The sequence below is a fragment of the Pteropus alecto genome, unplaced genomic scaffold (assembly GCF_000325575.1).
Source record: "Pteropus alecto unplaced genomic scaffold, ASM32557v1 scaffold164, whole genome shotgun sequence".
NCBI classification, from domain to species: Eukaryota; Metazoa; Chordata; class Mammalia; order Chiroptera; family Pteropodidae; genus Pteropus; species Pteropus alecto.
The window spans coordinates 11876604-11897174 of NW_006439568.1; the positions used below are offsets into that span (position 1 = coordinate 11876604).

Here is a 20571-nt window from a genome sequence, read left to right on the forward strand (position 1 = left end):
GAAAGATAATTGAACTACAGAATTAGCATGTTTGAAAATAAATATCAGTAAATGGTATCTTAGTAGTAGTCATGATGGTCTCGTAGTCAAAGTTTGTAGTCAAAGAGTTATTTTTGCACAAATAACTCTTGTTAAAATACTCCTTACTTTGGGGAAATAAAGGTTTTTTGGTTTAAAGTCCTCCTGTCTGAATATATAACCATGTGTTCGAGCAGATTACATACACCCGAGACTTTTGTTTTCTTTTAATAAATAGTGAATTCAGTTGAGGCGACTAACCTCTGCACACCTGGTAAGGAAGATTTTTCCAATGTCCTCATTAAGTCCAAGGACCTGTTTGCATCTAATTCCTTGTTCAGTCCAGCAAAAGCAACAGCAGCTGCAACACACCCTGACATCTTGACTGAAATCAGTGCCAGAGACGCCACCAAGGTAACTGAGCAGCATAATGACGTTTTCAGTGTTGATCCTCCCAGCCACGCTCTAGTCCCAACCTTGTAGCCCACTCCCCTTCGAAATCTGCATATGCGGACAATAGAAAGCATTGGTGGAAAGTGACAGTATTCTGTCACATTGCCCTTAACGGACCTCTCGTATTTAATGAGGTCAGGTGGGTGTCTACCGCTTTTGCCCTTTGCTGAAGCTCCCTACATAGGAGAAATCCTTCTCTAAAACACACACACACACACACACACACACACACACACGTGCAAACACACTTGCATGCACACGCATATATAATGCATAAACACATTTGGGAGAACATCTACAAATAGAAAACACACCTTCCATCACCTTCCATAAACATGCATTCTTAGCGTTCACTACAGCACACGTACACACGCGCGCGCGCGCGCACACACACACACACACACACACACACACACACACACACTCCCGGGGAGAATCACAGACCCAAACAAAATGCCACGTACCCGGAGAGCTCAGAATCCTTCCTACGCTGCAGATTGAACCCACTCAGAGAAACGCACGTCTATAGACTTTCGCTCGCAGTGTGCCCACTTCCCCACTTCCCAGAACAAAACTCCCTTCAGATGCAACCGTCTTGCTTCTCCTTAGCGGGCAGCTCCACTTCAGAGCCCAGGGGCGAAAGGTGACCAGGGTAATCGTGGGGTGGACCGGGACGGGGGCCATCCGTTTGTGGGTAATGTGGAGAGCTACAAACTCAAACTGGTTGGCACTCTTGACCAAACACTCTAGATAGTTGCTAATCCCCTTGATTGCCTTCAGCATGCAAATGGAGCCAGAAGCTCAGGCAATTACCTATTCCAGGACCAGCGTAGTAGCCGTCTCCCCTCTTGAGATGGGATCAGATCCCCGAAAAGGTCAAATCACCAATCAAGCGCCTAGTCTAAGGAAGTTACTGGTTCTAAGATCTAGGCCAGGGCCAGATGAAAAAAAAAATTTAAGAAATTGACACACAGCAATTAAACACGCTGGTCTCGGGAAGCAGCTCCCCTACACCAGGGGATGAAAGAAAACAGGGTCCCTTACAGATGGAGAAGAGAAGCGGGTGACTTAACCATGGCCAGTAGATGGCGCAAGAACTCTTCCTTTGTACAGTTTAACCCTTGAGTGATGTGTGGGGCTGCCAATTCCAGATGTATAGATACATACATTTTCTGTTTTGAAAGAAACCTCCTATTTACATATTTGGGACCGATTCAAAATTAAGACAAATAAGTCTGTTCTAGATAACTACCGTAGATAAAGTAGTTTAACTGCGGCACACATCAGCCGAAAAGCGGGTTGGGAGGATGAAAGGGCGAACTACGGGGTGAAAGGACTCTAATTCCATCCCCACCCAGCCCCCTCCCTGGTCATGGACGAAATCGGTTTATTGAATCGTAAAAAACTGGTTCCAGGTTTACAAGTAAGCATTTGAATATGTAAATGTATGTCTGGAAAAAAATGTTCTCTATGATCTCCTTTTCAATTAAATCACAGGACAATAAATGCGAGACGCCAGCCTGAAATATACTGCAACTACTGTAGTAACACATCCCATGATAACGACGTGGGCATCGATGGAGCCCAATGCATTATCATCACGGTTTCCCCCAATGCACCCCCGATCCTCTGATTTAAAAAATCCTTTAACATGTTTCTGTATTCACAGGCTGCAATGGAGAGCTCACTAACATAATATTTCTTGGGCTGCTTTTACAGGCAGAATTGATCTATTCGGAGGAGAGGGAAAAAAAAAAAACAGGCCCCTTAATTTCAAATATCGTGGGGAGTTTGTCAGAGAGCAGAGCTGGGCTTTAAGAGGCTTACTAGTGGTTTCTGGTGGTTGCTATAAGGAGCTAAAAATGAGGTAGATTTTGGTGGAGGGGAAAAATCGCGCAAGAAAAGACAGAATCCAGAGTACGGAGACTTTGTGCCCCCGTTAGAGAGATGGTTGAGTCCTCGTCAAGGTTGCTGTGGTATCCCAGAAACACCATTCACTCCGAGCTGTGACCGCGCACCAACAACAGCAACAACTCTGCTGCGCCGGGCTGAGGAGCAGAAATTAGGAGCTCGCGAATAATATGAAAGGGATCCGCAAAGGGGAAAGCCGAGCAAAGGAATCCAAACCCCTGGAGCCTGGCACGAGAAGATGCGCTAAATGTGGCCGCCTAGACTTCACCCTAATGAAGAAAATGGGGATTAAAAGTGGATTTACGTTTTGGAACCTCGTCTTTTTATTGACGGTGTCTTGTGTGAAAGGTAGGTCTGCTTTCGGGGGTCCCCTCTGCTTTGGATGGAGGTGAGCTGACTTGTCGCCAGAGAGACGCTGGTAGCTTACTTTGTAATTTGCATTGATAAAATAATCATAATAATACTGAAGAAGGAGTTGATTCACAGCTCTTTTTCTTCCCCCTCAGATAGGAAATGCATTTTGCTTGCCAGATTTGGCATTCAATGCAGTGATTGAGCTTGTGCTCAATAAATATTCTTGCAGTATGCTCAAACGAATACGTGAGTTGGTTGGTATAGCCTCTCTAACTAGTGGATATCCAGGCAGAATTCCTCTGCAAGACTTTTTTTTTGGTGGTGAGGATTACCTTGATTTCTAAACGAACCAGTGGTTTTTATGCTTTGGTTGGAATATTTATATTAAAGACTCATGTAAATGCTTTGTAACCCTTTCAGGTAGGAAAGTTACCTACATGCTAGGAATGTGGAGATTTTAAGTGCATTAGGATACAGGGGTCTTCCAAGCATCTCCCCACCACCGCCAACATAAATGTCTTCATGCACATGTGAATTATTTCTACGTGGGCTCTTATGCATTGGTAAATGGTAGGGGAGGTTTCCCACGTCCTGTGGTAGCCGTTTGGCTTAAAATGGGGCTTTAAAACGATCTGAGATGCCTTGAAGTATAAATATCCACCTTTGGGGATGAATGAAGGTAGGAGGAAAGTCATTAGCTGAGCACCAAAAAGAAAAGCCTCAGAAAGTCTCCGCGTTCACACAGGTAGAGTGAGTGTCACATGCACAGACAAGGGGAGGTGGTGGGTGGGATATAAAATTTATTTCTAAACAGAAAGGCAAGGGACAGTCAGGATCATTAGAAGGAGAGCTGTCCTCTAGGAGAAAATAGATCTCAGCTCTGTTCCACAACTTATCCTGCACCCTGATGCCCATTAATTGCTGCAAAGAATACTCAGGGGGTGTTTATGACTCATGCCATCATTTTTGAACAATCACCTTCCCATACTCATGGCAGCTCGCATAGACGCGATGGATGTCGCTTTTAGCTAAGCTAGTTTCAAATCCCCGGTGTCTGTGTGTCGGGGGGTGGACGGTGGGGGGTGTTTTGGCCCAGGCGCGCCACGGCTGTCAACACAAACTGGACGCTTCTTCCTTTGTGAAGGAGTGCCTCTCTGAACCGCAATCGGGCCACGTCTCTATGAAACAGTTTATTGTCCAGCTTGCAGCTGGCTGTCCCCCCACAGAAGGCAGCCCATTTGCATTCAGTAGAAATGATAATTCATGTTTTGGGTGGAGGGGAGCTGGAGGGGTTACCTCTCCCTCTTTAGGACCAAAGATGGGTGGCATGTCTCGAATTTTAATTTACATCCCTAAATGCCAAGAAGTCTCCTCCTGGTCTCTGTGGCAACAACTGCCCTGTAATCTCAACCTGCTCCTTAAAGCTTGATTTTTTATTTTTTTATTTTTTTCCCCTGGAACTTCAGCGCAGTTCTAAGCCAAACTGCTTGTTCTAAGCTGCACAACTACGCTGCCTAGTGCACAAACCGCGTTTGGGGGTGCTTACAAAGGGTATTCGTCGCCGGCTCAACGTGTGAGGAGCCTCACATTTGTGCTTAGTTCTCCTGCCACTGGGAGTCGTTGGTTAGTGGATGGCCCTGGGGCTGCCTGCTAGACGCGCACTCTGCGTGGGGGTGGCGCAAGGAGCCAGCAACAGCTTCTGGCAGGAAAAGATGTTGGGGTGTCTCCTGCTAGAGGGTGACTGGGGGTTAAGCGCGAGTTTTCATGTGATACCTGTTGAGCCAAAACACATTCGGGGGGCAGGTCGGGGGAGGGAGTCTCCAAAGAGGAGAGAGCACGCAGCCTGACAAACACTGAGCCACGCCGCCTGCAATTACAGCCCGGCTGCTAGCACCTACCGTATTTTCCGAATAAGACGCGCCTATAGAAAAAGAACGGCGCCTTAATTTGCTTTAAATGGCACCGGAAATGGGATCCCTCTCTACTCACAGCTCCCGGACTTTGGGCTGAGATAATCAGTAGCACTGAGTATATTCCAGATTGAGGGACATTGGGAAGAAGGAGTGTGTCACCCTCTGCTTTGGTCCTATCCGAAACCAATTTTCTACGGACCGTTTAAAAAATGTTTTTAATGGTAATAAGGTTCTTCGTTGTCACCTATCTGCCACTTGGAAGGCATCTCCTGTATTTTACAACTTGAAACGTTGTCTTCAAATTCTGAGAAACAAACTTAGATAGGCTGTATGCATTAGAGCTGCTCCCTAACTACGGGTGGTACCGGTTTGGGCAGTTGCTTCTTATTTCAATTTCACCTCGGTCTCAAGGCTTTCTTAAAAATGAGATTGCTGCAGTGGCTTAAATGTTGTTTCCCGCTTTTGTCTTCCATACTGTATTTTCTGGCCTCAAGTCCACTGGAAAGCTCATAATGGGAAGTTGATGTAAAGGCTTTCCAAGTCCTAGTTTAGGCTAGCGAGGGGTCAGGAAGTCTGAGGCGCAGTTTTCTAAGGGAACAGCTCCGCTGCAAGATTTCCACCTGGTACCCACACTTTTCATCCATCGACCATCTCATCTCTGCCTGAAACAGCAGTGACAAAGAGGCTCGGTGGGAGGAAACGCCTCAGAGTAGAAGGCAAAGTGGCCTTAAGTAGTAGGCCTGAACCACCTGAGTGGGGATGATAAGAGTCAACCTTCTCTGGGCATTTTATCTCCACTATTATCTAAAATAACGGTGGTGGAGGGCACCAAATTGAGAGATGGGGCAGGGCAGGGCGGAGGCTGCTTAGACCTGATGCTTGCCTATTTCAAGCTCACACACACACACACACACACACACACACACACACACACACACACACGTTCCTGAAATACAGCTTACAGCAGCGGCGTGTCTGTTTAGGTTTCACCCAGACAGAAACTGTGAGTCTCCAAGTCGTGCTTAAACGTCCCGCCCACGTAAACAAACGTCCCGGGGTGCTTTCCCACATCCTTCTCCGGGGATTCCGGGGGGAGCACAGAACCCTTGCAGAGAGAGTACAAGGTGCCCTGACCTCGGTTGACAGCGGGTGGGAGCCAGTGTGCCACGTCCCCCACCCGGTGCCAGGGCATGCTTCCAGGGCTTCTCGTACACAGAACCCCGGACTTCGAGAAGGATCCACGTTTCCACGTGCTCTGGGACTCCAAGGAGATATTCCTCCCGCCACAGAGCTCTTCTGAAAGACTGAGGCTCACATCTTCTCTCCCAGGTTATTACTACTGGAAAGAGTCTCCATGTCCATGCGGTGGGAGAGCTGCCAGCGGCGCTCATCAGCACCTTTCACCCATCCTAAGCGGGCCGCGCTTAGAGGTCTGGTACCCTCACTGCCGGTCCTCCAGGCAGTGTAACCTGAGAGGTCTAGAAGATATGTCATATCTCGAGAGAGCTTTTCAAAGCGAGGTGGGGTGGGTTAATATCCTTACCAAACAATAACAGCAAACAAAAACCCACCCAGCACCATTATCACCATCAAAACTTGTCCCCTGAGGTTTGCACGACTGAGATACCTGCTAGGAGGTGACCTTTGTGTTTGAGGCACGGGTCCCTGTCCAGTCGCATTTGGACAAGTATTCCTCCCTTCCATCTATTTCCTCTGGGAATGTTTATTAATTTCTTCTGGAATGCCGGAATCCCTGAAATTTCCAAGGACCTCTCGAGCTTGAGACTGAGCGCCTGACTTGGCCTACGGCGCGCGCCTGCGTGTGTGTGTGCGTGTGTGTGTGTGCACGCGCGCGCCCTGGGAGCCGAAGGTCCACATGGATTGACACGGAGGAGCCTCTGGGAGGCCTGAAAGTTGGGGGGAGGGAGATTCAGAGGAGGAAACGGTGGCGGGGAAGAGTATGTTTATGTTCCCCGGCCTCTAGATGGTTGGTGAGCTGCGGCCGCTGCTGTCGCAAAATCCTTCAGGGGCGCCAAGAAAGCTGCCTTTCCCCAAACTGACCGTAGCTGCCCTCTCTCGAACTTCAACTATAACGGACACTGGGGAGTTCGAAAACCTCATTGGGAAACAAGTAATGGGATGGCTGCTCCTCTACGATCCCCCTCATCCCTACTCCAGCTCGGTCACTGAGAGAAAGGCAGACAGGGAGGCGGTCCCAAGGTTCAAGCACCGCAAGGACTTAGTTGGACCCTAGGGGAAAAGGTAGAAGAAATGAAACAGCACAGGGTCATCCCGATCGCCGTGTGGTCCTCTCCCAGCCCGGCTGGAGTGGCTGAAAACTGAAAGCAGGACATGCCAGGGGGTTGCAGCGCACTGCAGAATAATAATGAAGCAGGACGCCCAAAGAAGGATCCGCTCAGGCATCAGGCGGATTCCCTTCTCCCTGAACACGGTGCCTTCAGGGAGTCTTTGCACCTCGGAGTTGCTAAACCTACCCAATTTGCCGCCCTGAAAAGGCTTGAAGAGTACCCAGAATGATGAACTGAACTCGCTCTGAACAGTTACCTTGCTGAAATCGGTCCGGAATGTCATTTTGCAGCACCTTCTTTTCCCGAATCTTCTGGTGTTGAGGGTTTGGGGAGGGGGCAGCCGCATCAAGCCGTCATAGCAAGAGTGTGTGAGCAGAGATAACTAAGGAGCTGGTTTCAGCCTCTTGAAAACCTGATGCCAGCTCCTTTGCCATCCTTCAAGGAGAAAAGTGGTAGAATTACTCAATAAATTAATTACTTCAGGAGCATTGACAGTTGCAGTAGTTATTACTGTTCATGATATTATTTAGAGTTACTATTTGTGGGGTAACTGAATATATTTGGGATATACATGTCTTTCCCCTGAGCTGACCACGGAAACAGTGAAATAATAAAGCAAAACTAGCAAATGACATCTATACATGTTTCTAAATATAGTAAAACTCCAACATAAGGGAGATCTGACAAAACAAAAGGTAAGAGAGAACATTAACAATGCCACTGGACTTATATGGAAACAAACTCTGATGTTAAATAAATGCTTGTCTGAGATCTCAAATACGAATAAGTGAAAGGAACTAAACTCCCCTTCCCTAGGCTCCAAAGATACTCTCTGTGTTCTGAGAGGTGACTTTCTCCTACTTTTTTCATCAGAGTCTCCAGAAAGCACTTTGGGATATCAAATACTTTCAATGTTTTGTCCAGTTTGGAAAATAACTTTGAGGTACCCAGCAATATGTCTGACAAGGAACCTATTACTTTAGGCAACATGACTATTTGAGAAAATAGGCCATCTTGTACTTTGAATTCCAGTGTTTGGGAGATTAGAAGTAACATAAGTGCAAATGAAGAGATTAGGAAAAAATGTGTGAGATACAAATAAAACTTAAAAATATTTTTATTTTATCTATATGTTAAAACATAACTTCTCTTCCTATCTCTTTCTTCCATTCCCTTTACTGATCATCTAAAGGGATACACAGTTTTAGGGAGAGAGTGGCAGTTCTGATTTGCATTTTGGATGAGGCCTGGTAAGGACCATAGAACAGATACTGTTGTTACCAAATTCATCTTTTCTCTAAGACTGAGCAGGTAGGTGATTCATGGTACTTTCCAGGGAGATCAATCTCCATTGTCTACAAGTTTTTCTCAGAAGTAGGCCCTTTGTAAGGCTTCTATTCTCATCAAGAATATCACTTTTATGAAAGTGACTGAGAAAAATCAATTTATTTAATGCCTTCTAGTATCCATGGTCTCAGTACTGATGGTTATCTGTCTCTTAAACCTTCACTCTTGCAGCCATTAAATGTGTGTCATACCTTCAAGCCCTTTGCTAAGCGTTGCTTGGTGCTGGTTGAGGGTTCCTGCAGATTAATATTTGCTACATAATGATGGCTTGCTGTCCACACTCAATCTGAAATCTCCTCTGTAGTTTAAATTTACAAAAGCACATAAGCCAACTGTTAATATGCTTATAATTGGATAACAGGAATATCAATGATAATCATGTGGTATGACATATCACAATATTATTTCATTGGCTCGTAAGTGCTTGCAGTACAGTGATGTTCAAAGTGTTCCTGAACAGGTAGCATCAGCATCTTCTGTTGTTAGAAATATGAATTTTCAGGTCCCCACCTCAGGCCTTCTGAATCAGATGCCCTGGTAGGTAGGCACAAGCATCGGTATGTTAGACATGTAATTCGGATGCACTCTAAAATGAGAACCACTGGAGTAAAGTGGAAAGAGCAAAGGCTCTGGAGCCACCAAGACCTGAATTCAAAAAATGATTCTACTGGTAATTACCTTTATACTGGTAACTCAATTTTCCTAAGCTTTAGTTTCATTATCTATGTATCTATGTATCTATGTGTCATCTATGTATCTATGTATCTATCAATCCATCCATCTATTCATCCATCCACCTACTCATCTATCTATCTATCTATCTATCTATCTATCTATCTATCTATCTATCTATCTATCTATCTATAAAAGTTTAGAAATCAGTAGGCCTATAGGGAGATTATACATATATAGAGAGATGTAACATATATAGAGCCCCACTCTAGCAGCTATCATCAGTATTATCAAAATACACTTCCATGTTTAAAGCCAGTATGAACTCATATATTATCTCTAACACAACAAGCCCTAACTTCTCCATAGCAGTAAATGAAAAAGGTAGCATCTTCTCACTAGCTATTATTTCACTTCGGCTAAGTTCCTAGTCTGTTAAATATTTGAGAAACACTCTAAAATCACTACTTATCACCCTTACCCAGTTACTTCAGGTGCTGGCTCTATGGATCAGGGGCAGACCTATAGCTTTAAAATATTACCCCTGCTCCTGGGCTAATTTCATCTGTTGCATTTCAATATCGATTTATTTTAATATTGATTGATTAATGTACTTACATGAATTTGTTAAATCATCTTGTCGCAAATCATGGTATTTACAGGGTTGGAAGTATTAAATATCAGCTAGGTCACAGCTCATGTTTTATACTAAATGCACATGCCTAGAAAGAATGTGATTTTTACTAGGTTACAAAGATCATCAGCTCCAGAACTGAGACTAAATGATTGACATTCGAGTTTATGTTCAACTCTCTTTGTACTATCCCTTATCGATTTTACTACAGAGCTTGCTTATGTGGCACCAATGAAGACAATCACAGAAGTTGATATTTAAGTACCATATATCAATTAGTATCATATAAGAATATTAGTGATTATATGTTTTATGATAAAATTTTAAAAACATTAACCACTTGTTTTATAGATGATAAAAAGAAATAATTATGTAATAAAAATACTTTCTAAGATATGTAATATGTATACGAAATAAATAACTACTGATATTTTTAATGAAGTCTATTTCTTGATATTATAAGTCTATAAAAATCAGTGTATTGACTGTTTTTAATGTCTCATAAAGAACTTTGTGATATAGTACTTAAAATCAAATTCTTGTTTATTTCATCTTATAATCTGGATATAATTTCTTGTTTAAAGGTTTTTAAATCTAGAATATCTGTTCTTTATTTAGTCATGTCTTTATTATGTTTAAGTAATTATATATGTTACATCATTAACATAAGATTTGTGCATTCTCTCTCACCTGCATTTTCATCTGCACATTTCTCTATATGAAACCATGGTGTCATTCTAAACTCTACCACAGGAATAATAGTATATTTTATAAATATTAATAGTGTAAGAACAATGAATAATGTTAAGGGGTTATCTTCAATTTTAGTGATATGTGAAACATTTTTAAAGTCTCTAAGTTATGGGAGTAAAATTTCCAAAATAATAAATGCTAGTAAATTTGAGAATTTTAAATGTTTGAAAAGTGACTGAAATATATAAAAAAGTAATGAGTGATTCTTCTAAAAGTTGAGTTTGTAATGTTCAAGATTATAAAGTTCTTCTTTCTTCCTTTGTTTTATGTTAGCATATTTTAAAGTATTCGTTACGGTTATATACTTGAAAGTGATGGTGAGAATTTTTTTAACTATGATATTTAAAAAATGTAGCTGGATATCACTTTGAAAGTAGCTTTATAAGTGGAAATAGATTCTGCAGAGTGAATTCATTAAAAGCAAGTTTCCTGCCATAGTTCCCTATTATACAACGAGTCCATCATGTTGACTCCAGAATGCTCAGAGTAGCTTCATATATAGAGAGGGTATAAGACATTATTATATTTTGAGAAATAGTATCAGGATAGAATTCTTCATGTCTTTTTTAAATATTGTGCTAAACCCTTTATATTAAGTGTGTTATTTACATCTTAACAATTACCTTCATTTCCTTGCTTTGATTTCTAACAAGCATCTTATGTGATAGCTGTTATCTCCTATGTACAGATTATTATCTCCATTTACAAATTATCCACATTTCTTGAGATCAGAGAGGTGCATTGTGTTTCCAGGAGGATTATGTGGTTAGTTACTGGTTGAGTGAAATCTAAAATGATAATAGATTCATAAGTTCATAAACTCATCAAAAGCTAAAACTGTGAATGACTAAGTTGCTAACAAAACCTCTACATTTTTAAGAAAAGCTGAGGCTTTAAGAATTTAATTTAAAAGAAAGCCTAAAATTAATATTGATTTATGTATATGTATCACAGTAACAATGATACATAACTTCTTAATTTTGTAATTTTCATCATCTTTTACTTAACTTGTTTTACTTTATTCTCTAAATTGTTCTGTTAGATGCAAAAGATATTTTCCACTTTTGTGAGCAATAGTAAGTGAAGTAAATGCACAATAATACACAAGTTAAATTTGTTAATATAAGTGATAAAACTGCTTAGTGCATTAAGTACAAGGGAAAAAAATGAATTAGCTTATAACTCTCAGATTCTAACCTAGTGCTCTTGAGTAAAATTTAAAATTTATGAATGCTGATGAACTTATAGCAGTTGCATATAATATGTGGCCATAACATTTTTTTACCAATTGTATCATAAGCCTTGGAAAATAAATGTGTTCTTTTTAGTAACTTAATCTTCTATTTGATTCTATAGAATTTCAAGGATGGGAAAGCTCCATAACCTATCTATACCATTGAATCTTGTGTCAAATAGGCAGGGAGTGTGCATTAGATTTATTTGTGGGAGCAAGGGAAGGTACTTTATAAAAATATTCATACCCAAGCTTTATCAGCACAGTCTACTTTATTCCATAAGTGCACTCTGTAAAATGTACAGGTGTAGCTATGTGTGGAAATAGGCCAAAGAAATGAAATGACTTGCCAAGCTAGGCAGTACAAAGCAGCCTCTAAATTCCCTATCTAATGCACATTTTTCTTTATTGGATATTGCCTTATGAGGCTCCCTTTGGTTTCAATTGGTTTATGAGAGTAAAGCTTCCTGAGAGAAAAGAACACTGCCTACCTCAAAATCCTGACCAGACTCAAAACAGTACTTCCAATTGTGTAAGAAGCACACAGATACATGAATGTGATAATATTGGTAAGTGAGAAACTTAACATGCAATGTAAAGATTAACCTTAAGATAAAATGTGGACATTGAAATATGTATTGTTTACAAAAGAAAAAATACATAAAGTAGTATTATATTTTCTTGTGAATGTGATAAAATATATTTTCATATGTAACTTAAGTACTATTCTTTGTCCTTTCTGAACTTCGGAGTCTCCCGGAACAGACTAATCTTTTTCTTTTTCATTATTTAAACTTCATTTTTTTTGCTGATATATATTTGAGAGATGTCATTTTAACCTATATTTTCAACTTTAAAGTTCAAATATCCTGATAATGCCCTAATATGCACTATCAATAGAGCATACTTATTACATTGAACATATTTTTTGTGGGACATTCTTATTTTAAATATTTTTGCATCATACAACAGCTAGATATAGATTTCTCCAAGGTTGGCAAAAGTCAGGGATAAAGGTCCACCTATAATCTGTCTCAAAATCTGTTTCCCACAATTATGCATTCCAGAACTTTATTTAACGTTGAAAATTGACTGTAAGCCAAGTAATCTATTTTTAAATTGACCCTGTTGTTATAATAATTCACTTTAGTTTATTGAAATTTTAAATCAGAAATTGACTTGACATTTTGTTGTCATGATTTTGGCAAGGAGAAAGAGAAGCAGATTGATAACTAAAATATCTTTTCTTCAGCTTGTTTACATTTTCATGAACCACTTTCTGTCTCATTCATGATAATAAAATTATCAGCTGTGTTTTATTATTCTATATTATCCTAATTTCTCAAATATCTGCTTTAGTTTTCTATAGGGACACATCTTTTATTTTTTGTTTTTTTACACTATGAAGGTTGTCTAATTTGAAAGAATTCTGAAGAAAAATATGTTTCTGATTTCATTCTCTTATAATACCACATAATGGATACTCGAAGTTTATGGATTGAGTCAATGATTTAAAAATATAAGTTTAGGCTGTATTTTATTATGAGTATTTTAATATAGAGAAGTGAATATGAATCTACTCTTGTTATTCTATTAAAGCAGATAAGATCATGTTAAAAGACTTTAACTCAGGTAACTTGTAATTTTAAAGATGACTTTGTTTTCAATCTTTAAATTATATTTTAATATACAGAAATAACTCTTCTGAATCTATTATTAGAGGTATAATTTGAATTTTTCCCAAATGTTGGTAATGAATTTATGCTGATCTACCTGCACATCCTAATATTGAGCTCTGTGTTGCTAAAAGCTGCATTTGCAAGATAACAGATCAAAGTTAGAACAGGCAGAATAAATATAACTGAATCTCCTGGAGAAGAAACACGTGCTACCTTGGATTTATTGGCTCTATGCTCTAACTAACTGAACTATGCAGTCTAGACAAACTATTTACTCAGTGTTCACATATATAGAGAGACCCTGAGTTAAGGTTTTTTGGCTAATGTCATATCAAAACAGCTGAACTGATTCAAATGTTTTGAGTAAACAAATTTGCATACGGGCTGCTAATCTGTATGCCAAATTCCATCTTCATACTTTCTAAGATGATAGAGATGATAAATCCACTTAAATGAAATTTGCAATAGAAATGCTGACTGGCCCATGATTACTTATATTGAATTCAAGTTCAATGCTCTTTTCATGGCTTAAAAAAACTTACATCTATAAATCTTATTAGTTCTTGAGTGCTCTTTGTTCTGTTAAATATTTTTAGAGGTCAAACAATGACTCTTAAAATCAATTTTCTAGCAAAGTGCCAAGAAATCTTTAATATTCGTGTTAGCATGGCAGTATTCCTTAATATATTAATAGATTAAAATCAGAAATGACATTTTGAACTTAATTTTTAAATATTACCAATGTGTTAGTCCTTAATAAACAGCCATTTTTCAATAATTTGAAGATCGATACTTATTTTTTACCTGTTGAGTTACTATAGATTATTGAAAATTCCTATTTTAGAAGGACTAACTTCTAATTATATAATTCTTTCAAAAATAAATTCTCAAAGGTCTCAAAAGAAATTGGAAGATATTAGACATACTAGATTATATTTTGTGCTATTTCATATATTACCTTAACTGTTTCTATCATTTTCTTTTGGTTAAAGTCAAGTTTGGTTTAATATGCTTTTTATTAGAATAATGTTATTTCAAATTTAATATTGTGGCCTTGACACATTTTAAGCTAGGAGTTGTGAAAGTTACAGTGGTCAGTAGATTTTATTTCTACAAAAAGAACCAGTGGCTTATTTTATCCATTCTGGGACTCATTGACACATATCTTCAGCCATTAATCATTTATTGACAACCAATATGTATGTCAAACCCTAGCCTAGACTTTGAGAATACAGAGATGAAGATCTATCTAGTTACTACTCTAAAAGAAGACATAGTCTCTATGTTAAAGCAAATTTTCTGTGACCATAATACCAAAGCCATGGAGTTATTGTGAAATTATTTAGTTCTTCAATAGGATTCTTTTATGATGAATTATCAATGTAGCTTATACCATCTTTACTTACATACCCTATATATTAAATCTTTATCCTATCACAGATAAGTATTAACATCCCACAAATGTTTGAAACTTTCCAATGAAATGCATGACTTTGGTGATTCAGTCTAATGTAATTTTCCCTTATAATTTTCAATTAAAATGTTTATTGCCTCCCATCTGTTCAGCCAACTGATATTAACTAGTTTATCCAGTATTAATGATGATCCCACATATTTTTCTGTAACAGTATTTGTACAGTTATATAATAATTTGTGATCAGCAAATTGTGCATCTTACCCATTTTTTTCTCCATGTTTGTTTCTGCTTCAGAATTCCTCACTGGTTTGCTAATGCTTTCAAATTTAAATTTAAATCTCTGTCCCTTCAATTTGATTCAAATGAAATAAGCCTTGAGCTAATTTATCAAGGTCAACACATGTAAAGGGCCAAACAAATAAATGAATATAAGTATAATGGTTTCTGCTACAGTTTTCTATTTCTTACTTTTTGTCTTTATTGGAGACTTAAATAAGTATATATTTCATTTCTTTATTTTTAATCCGTAATATAAAGAGCAATAGAAAGATTAATGAATGATTATAGGGTGAAATACTGGCACAAGATCAATACCAATTTTACTACATAGGAGTTAAATAGAATGATCTATCTTTATAAGGTTAGGTCATTCACCAAATTCGATCTAGTATTTTGTAGTTTTCTCATTCCATCCATGTTGATTGCTTTGATAATTCATGTTATTTTAATGTTGGCACCTACATACTGCTTCAAAACTGCCATCTCCCTATCCCCTTTCACATTCCATAAAGCTTACTTCTTCATTTCTCATAATTTAATGAGTAAGAAATTGGATTTAATGTTTATTAATGCAACAAATGTTGAAAGGTTTTTCAATTTCTAGTCTCAAAATCTTGACTATTCATGTAAGATCAAAACCAAACATTTCCATTATCTATGTAAATTGCTATTTTCTCTGCTTTGAGTACTTCACTAGGAAAAAGTAAATTTATAGCTTGAGCTAAAAGAGCTGTGGATTGTTTTACTTAACTTGTTACAACTAAAAGAAAAAATGTTTACGTGCACCATAATGAATTTCCAACACTTTCCACAATATATAGCATTAGCTCCATTTATTGAAATTGTATACTAATGAATGGGAGATAATTTACAGGATATGCTAACTTGGTTCCATCAGCATCTCAAAACCAGTGTCTAAATTCTTTCTTTGACATAACAAAGAAGAAAGTGGTCCTTTTACATTTCACAGATCTCTACTATGCAAACAGCCAACCCTGTACTGCCTTTCCCTTCATTTTGTTTTTCCTTCTCAAGTTCCAACTCTCTTTTTCTTTCAAAGTATTACTGACAATTTCTGTATAATGACAGAGTCATAACAAGGACTGCTTGCTTAAAACACAGTGGCTAGTTTGTTGTTAGTACACAAGAGAATCTCAGAGAAGTCACCTATAAGATGTACATCCAGCTTTCATGGGAACTATGAAAATGGGTACAATTAGAAGGGGTCAAAGTTTGGTGATCTTTGCCTACTCAGATAGTTCTAAGAAGGGTGTTTGGATATAAGAGGGGACTCTATTACAAGCACTTTAAGTACTCTTTAAACTCCAAAATTAAATGCAGATAACAGAATTTTACTGATGGTGAATAAGCAGAATGTAAAATAATAAGTATATACAACTTTCTGTGGATTCATTTCTTACAAATGTAAAGAAATAACATGTTCTCTTAATTTATAACTACTGGATGAAAAGAAATATGTCAAATATCTTAAATCACCCAGCATGGGATCGCCATACCTAACTCAATACCTTATAAACAGAGTAAGCATTCAATAAATATTAGGAGAATTGAATTGGATTATAGTTCATTGAATTCATTAATTTAGTTTAAGTCCAACGTGCATTCAGAAAAATCAGTCAATATTCCCCAATCTTACAGTTGTTATACATTTCAAGTTTTTGAAGCTCCATTAATAGTGGCTACTGATATCTCTTTGCACGTCCAATGTTTTCTAGGAAATAAAGGAATATATAAAAAAATTTGTATATCTATTCAGTATGCAAAAGTATGAATCACCTTTGCTAATTTCACTTTTGAATATATGATCCAGTTTCTTTTACCTGAACTTCCCGTATTTTAAAGTCCCTTAGCTCAAAGCATCACTTCCTCTGTTATCATCACAGTAAGAACACAAAGAAACACTGAGCCCTGATAAATTACCCTTGCTATTAAAAAAAATTGTCCATTCTGAGGCCCCATCAATACATATTTTCGAATAATACTCAATTCATCAGAAAACTAATTTGGAAAGATTTATTATAATGGTTATCAATCTCTAATCTGATAGAACAGAATCTGGATTTTAATACCAATTCATCGTATTGACCATGTGACTTTACATGCCATGTTTCTTTTAGGCTCAGTTTAGGCTCTCTTAACATTTTCTGTAAACTTCACATAATCACAGTACCACAGAGATCAGTATGAGAAAGCACTGTATGAAGCATATAACGCAATTAATAATGACTACTGCAACAATAATAACTACTGTACTATTTATTTAAAAATATCTAAGCACACTTACTTCAATTTATTTAATAACACATTACCATAATAAAAAGAATGAGATGCATTTCTCAAATATTTAATGAGATAATTTAGGTTTTAAATCATCTCTTGAATACATTAGGATAACATACTAATATTATTTAAGATAAATTTTGATACAGATTTTCTTTTCTATAAATCAGCAGGTTCCGTGATAAAATGAGTAAGCACACTCTAACCCCAAATAATTGGTTTTGTAAATCAACACTAGCTATAAACTGACATTACATAAACATATACTCTTTGTAATAAAGAAGTTTAAAAAAATGGTCTTTGTACCTTTCAAAAGTTTTAATTGAAGAACAAATATTAAAATGTATTGATTATATTCTTGGATTTATTTACCTAATCATACATATACATACATATATATATATATATATATGTATGTATATGTATGATTTTTCCCTGATAAAATGATGAGGTACATTAATCAGTTCCCCTGGGTGGTAGCAAGACTTACAATCTTAGGATACACCCTGAATAACCCTAGTCAACAATTCCTTTTGTATATAATTGTATTCTATCTGTCACATTTTATCTCTGGATTCATTAATAAACTTTTTTTTTGTTTTTAGAAATATGGAGTATGAAATGCATATTTCTTTATATTACTTTCTTACATATCCTGTTTTTTTCTAAATATATTTTGTACTACTTTAGGCATTTTGTAATGTTGTTTGTATTTATTTCTATGAATAATATTTCTCCAAATGATTTGATACTGTTCACATGAATCATCATCATACCATTATTTACATTCCTGATTTTATTTTCTATACCATTTTCTTTTACTTTGGGTTGAACTCATAGTTTAAGAATTTTGTTATTATTTTCTAGGAATAAAATTGTAAATATAAATACTATGATTTTTCCCAACATTATTTCTATTTTTAGTTTTATTATTTTCATTTTTGTTTTTTTTCCTTTCTTCTGAATTTTTAGAAAGAGACATTTTTATCGTGCTTTATTTTTCTTTATGTCTTATCATGACATTTTCGATATTTTTTCTAAGTACTTTTTTGAAAATACATTATTAATCAATTTTGAAAGATGTTTTTTAAAATTTTAATTTTGGATTCTGAATCTCCTTTCTCCTTTATTCAGCAGATATGAACATTTATTTTATTTTAGAATTATATACTTTTTGTTATTTGTAATTTAAAAACATATTGTATTAAGTTTGATACATGATGCGTAATAAGGCTTTTTCAATTACTGGGTATACCTATACCACTGAGTATATAAACAATTTTTTGAAAACATTTATGCAAAGCTAAGATCAATTTTAATACAGCCTCTTTTGTTGCATAATTCTTCTTCAGGATGTCGTTCTTACTTTTTCTACTTTATATATTATAATATTATTTGAAGTCTCCAACTTATATGTATTTCTTAATCACTATTTTTTATTAGGTTTTAAAGTATTTGTTTAGGATATTATCTGGAATATAAAAAATATAAATTTAAGTTTTTTGGACTTTTTTGACATTTTCAGTGTAATAAGTACTTATTGAGCTCCTATTTTCTAAGTTAAAGTCAAAATGGTAGATTTGAAAGTGTAAGAATTGAATCCATGCAATCAAAGAATTCATAATTCATTCTAATGCTAAGAAAAGCTCATGAATAAATAATTTTAGTAAGTTCTATTAAACACTGTTTAAAGGGATAGCAAAGCACTGTGGAGTCAGAGGACAGAATGAGGAACTGGCCTGAGAAAAAAGAGGTAAGTTTTATAGCAGGTTCATGATTTGAGTATCGTGGTGGTGTTTTGCAAACTGGGGGCATGAGAGACAGGAGCAATCCAGACCCAAGGACTGTCATGTGCATGATCTTTTTATCTTACCCTCTCTAAATCTTCCCCTACCACCAAGTAGAACTTTTTATGCACGGCAGTTCCTTAACGAATTACCGAGAGATGTTGCTAGTAAATATATCTTATGCCTCTACGTAGTGAACATTTTAAATGTATTATTTGGCTTTCACAATGAAATATACTTAAATTTGACTACATGACAAGACTTTGTTTTTGTGTATGTATGTAATTTTACATACGTAAGATTTTAGGTCATTTACTCTTTAATCTAGTACCCCCACTCCCTTATTCTCAGTTTTACTTTCTGAGGTTTCAGTCTACCATAGTTTGAAAATAGTAAATGGAATATTCCAAAAATAATGATAAGTTTTAAATTGCATACCATCTAAGTGACGTGATGAAATTTCCTGCTGTTCTGCTCCATCCCACCCAGGGCTGGAATAATCTCTCCGCCCAGTTTATTCAGTGTATCCACATCACTTACGTATACATGTTTCTTACGTATCCACGTCGCTTACGTATCCACGTCACTTACGTATCCACGTCGCTTACGTATCTGCATCACTTTGTAGCCATCTAAATCTGCATTATCAGGTCTACTGTTGTGATATCACAATGCTTATATTCAAGTCACCCTCATTTTACTTCGTAATGGCCCCAAAGCACAAGAGTAGTGATGCTGGCAAATTGGATATGCCAAAGAGAAGCCGTGAAGTGCTTGCTGCGTATGCCAGAAAGTCAGTAGTAAGCTAACTCTGCGTCACCATGCTTTCGTAATTCACCTCAGTTCTTCTTAGCCTGTCCCCATTGTGTCATCTTCATCACAAGAAGAAGGCTTAGTGCATACAATGAGATATTTTGTGAGAGAGAGTGCACATTCACATATCTTTTATTATAATAGAGCAGGCTCTTGAATAGCGCCTGTCCGTTTAATGTCATTTGGATATAACATTGATGAGAGAGAGAGAAAAAAAGAATGATTCCCAATGGATACCACTCTGTGTAGACTTTGCAGTAATCCTTGTGTCTGTGTCGTTTTTCTCTGGGTACTCCATGTTCCTCCCACATCCCAAAGATGTGCACACGAGGTGAATGGACATGTCTGCATTGTCCCAGTCTGAGTGGGTGTGTGTGTGAGTGGCCCTGTGATGGAAAGGTGTCCTGTCCAGGCTGGGTGTCAGCCTGGCGCCCTGAGCTGGAATACACGGGTTGGAAAATCATCATTTAACTTATTTTTATTTCTTTTTTAAAAGTATGTATAGTTCACATTTATTTCAATGTTTAATATTTGAAGTGTTTGGGGTCTTTATTTAGGAGTTTGGTTTTTGTGACCAGATATATGCCATTGGAACTTAACTCTTGTTTTATATCAATTAGCTTACGGTAAAATCAGTTAGATTATATGTCATTTGGCTTAAAATCACTGTTTCCTAGAATCAATGTATGACTTTAAG

At 37.2% G+C, this 20571-nt stretch overlaps 1 protein-coding gene across 1 annotated transcript in view; it reads left to right on the top strand.

Annotated features, from left to right (window-relative positions):
- Positions 1-2541: 2541 nt before the first annotated feature.
- Positions 2542-20571, top strand: part of CSMD3 (CUB and Sushi multiple domains 3) — a 1016080-nt gene continuing 998050 nt past the window's right edge. The window contains exon 1 of the mRNA XM_006916698.2: positions 2542-2730. Coding sequence (XP_006916760.1) covers positions 2553-2730 — 178 coding nt within the window. The 5' untranslated portion in view covers positions 2542-2552. The remainder of the gene's footprint in view (positions 2731-20571) is intronic.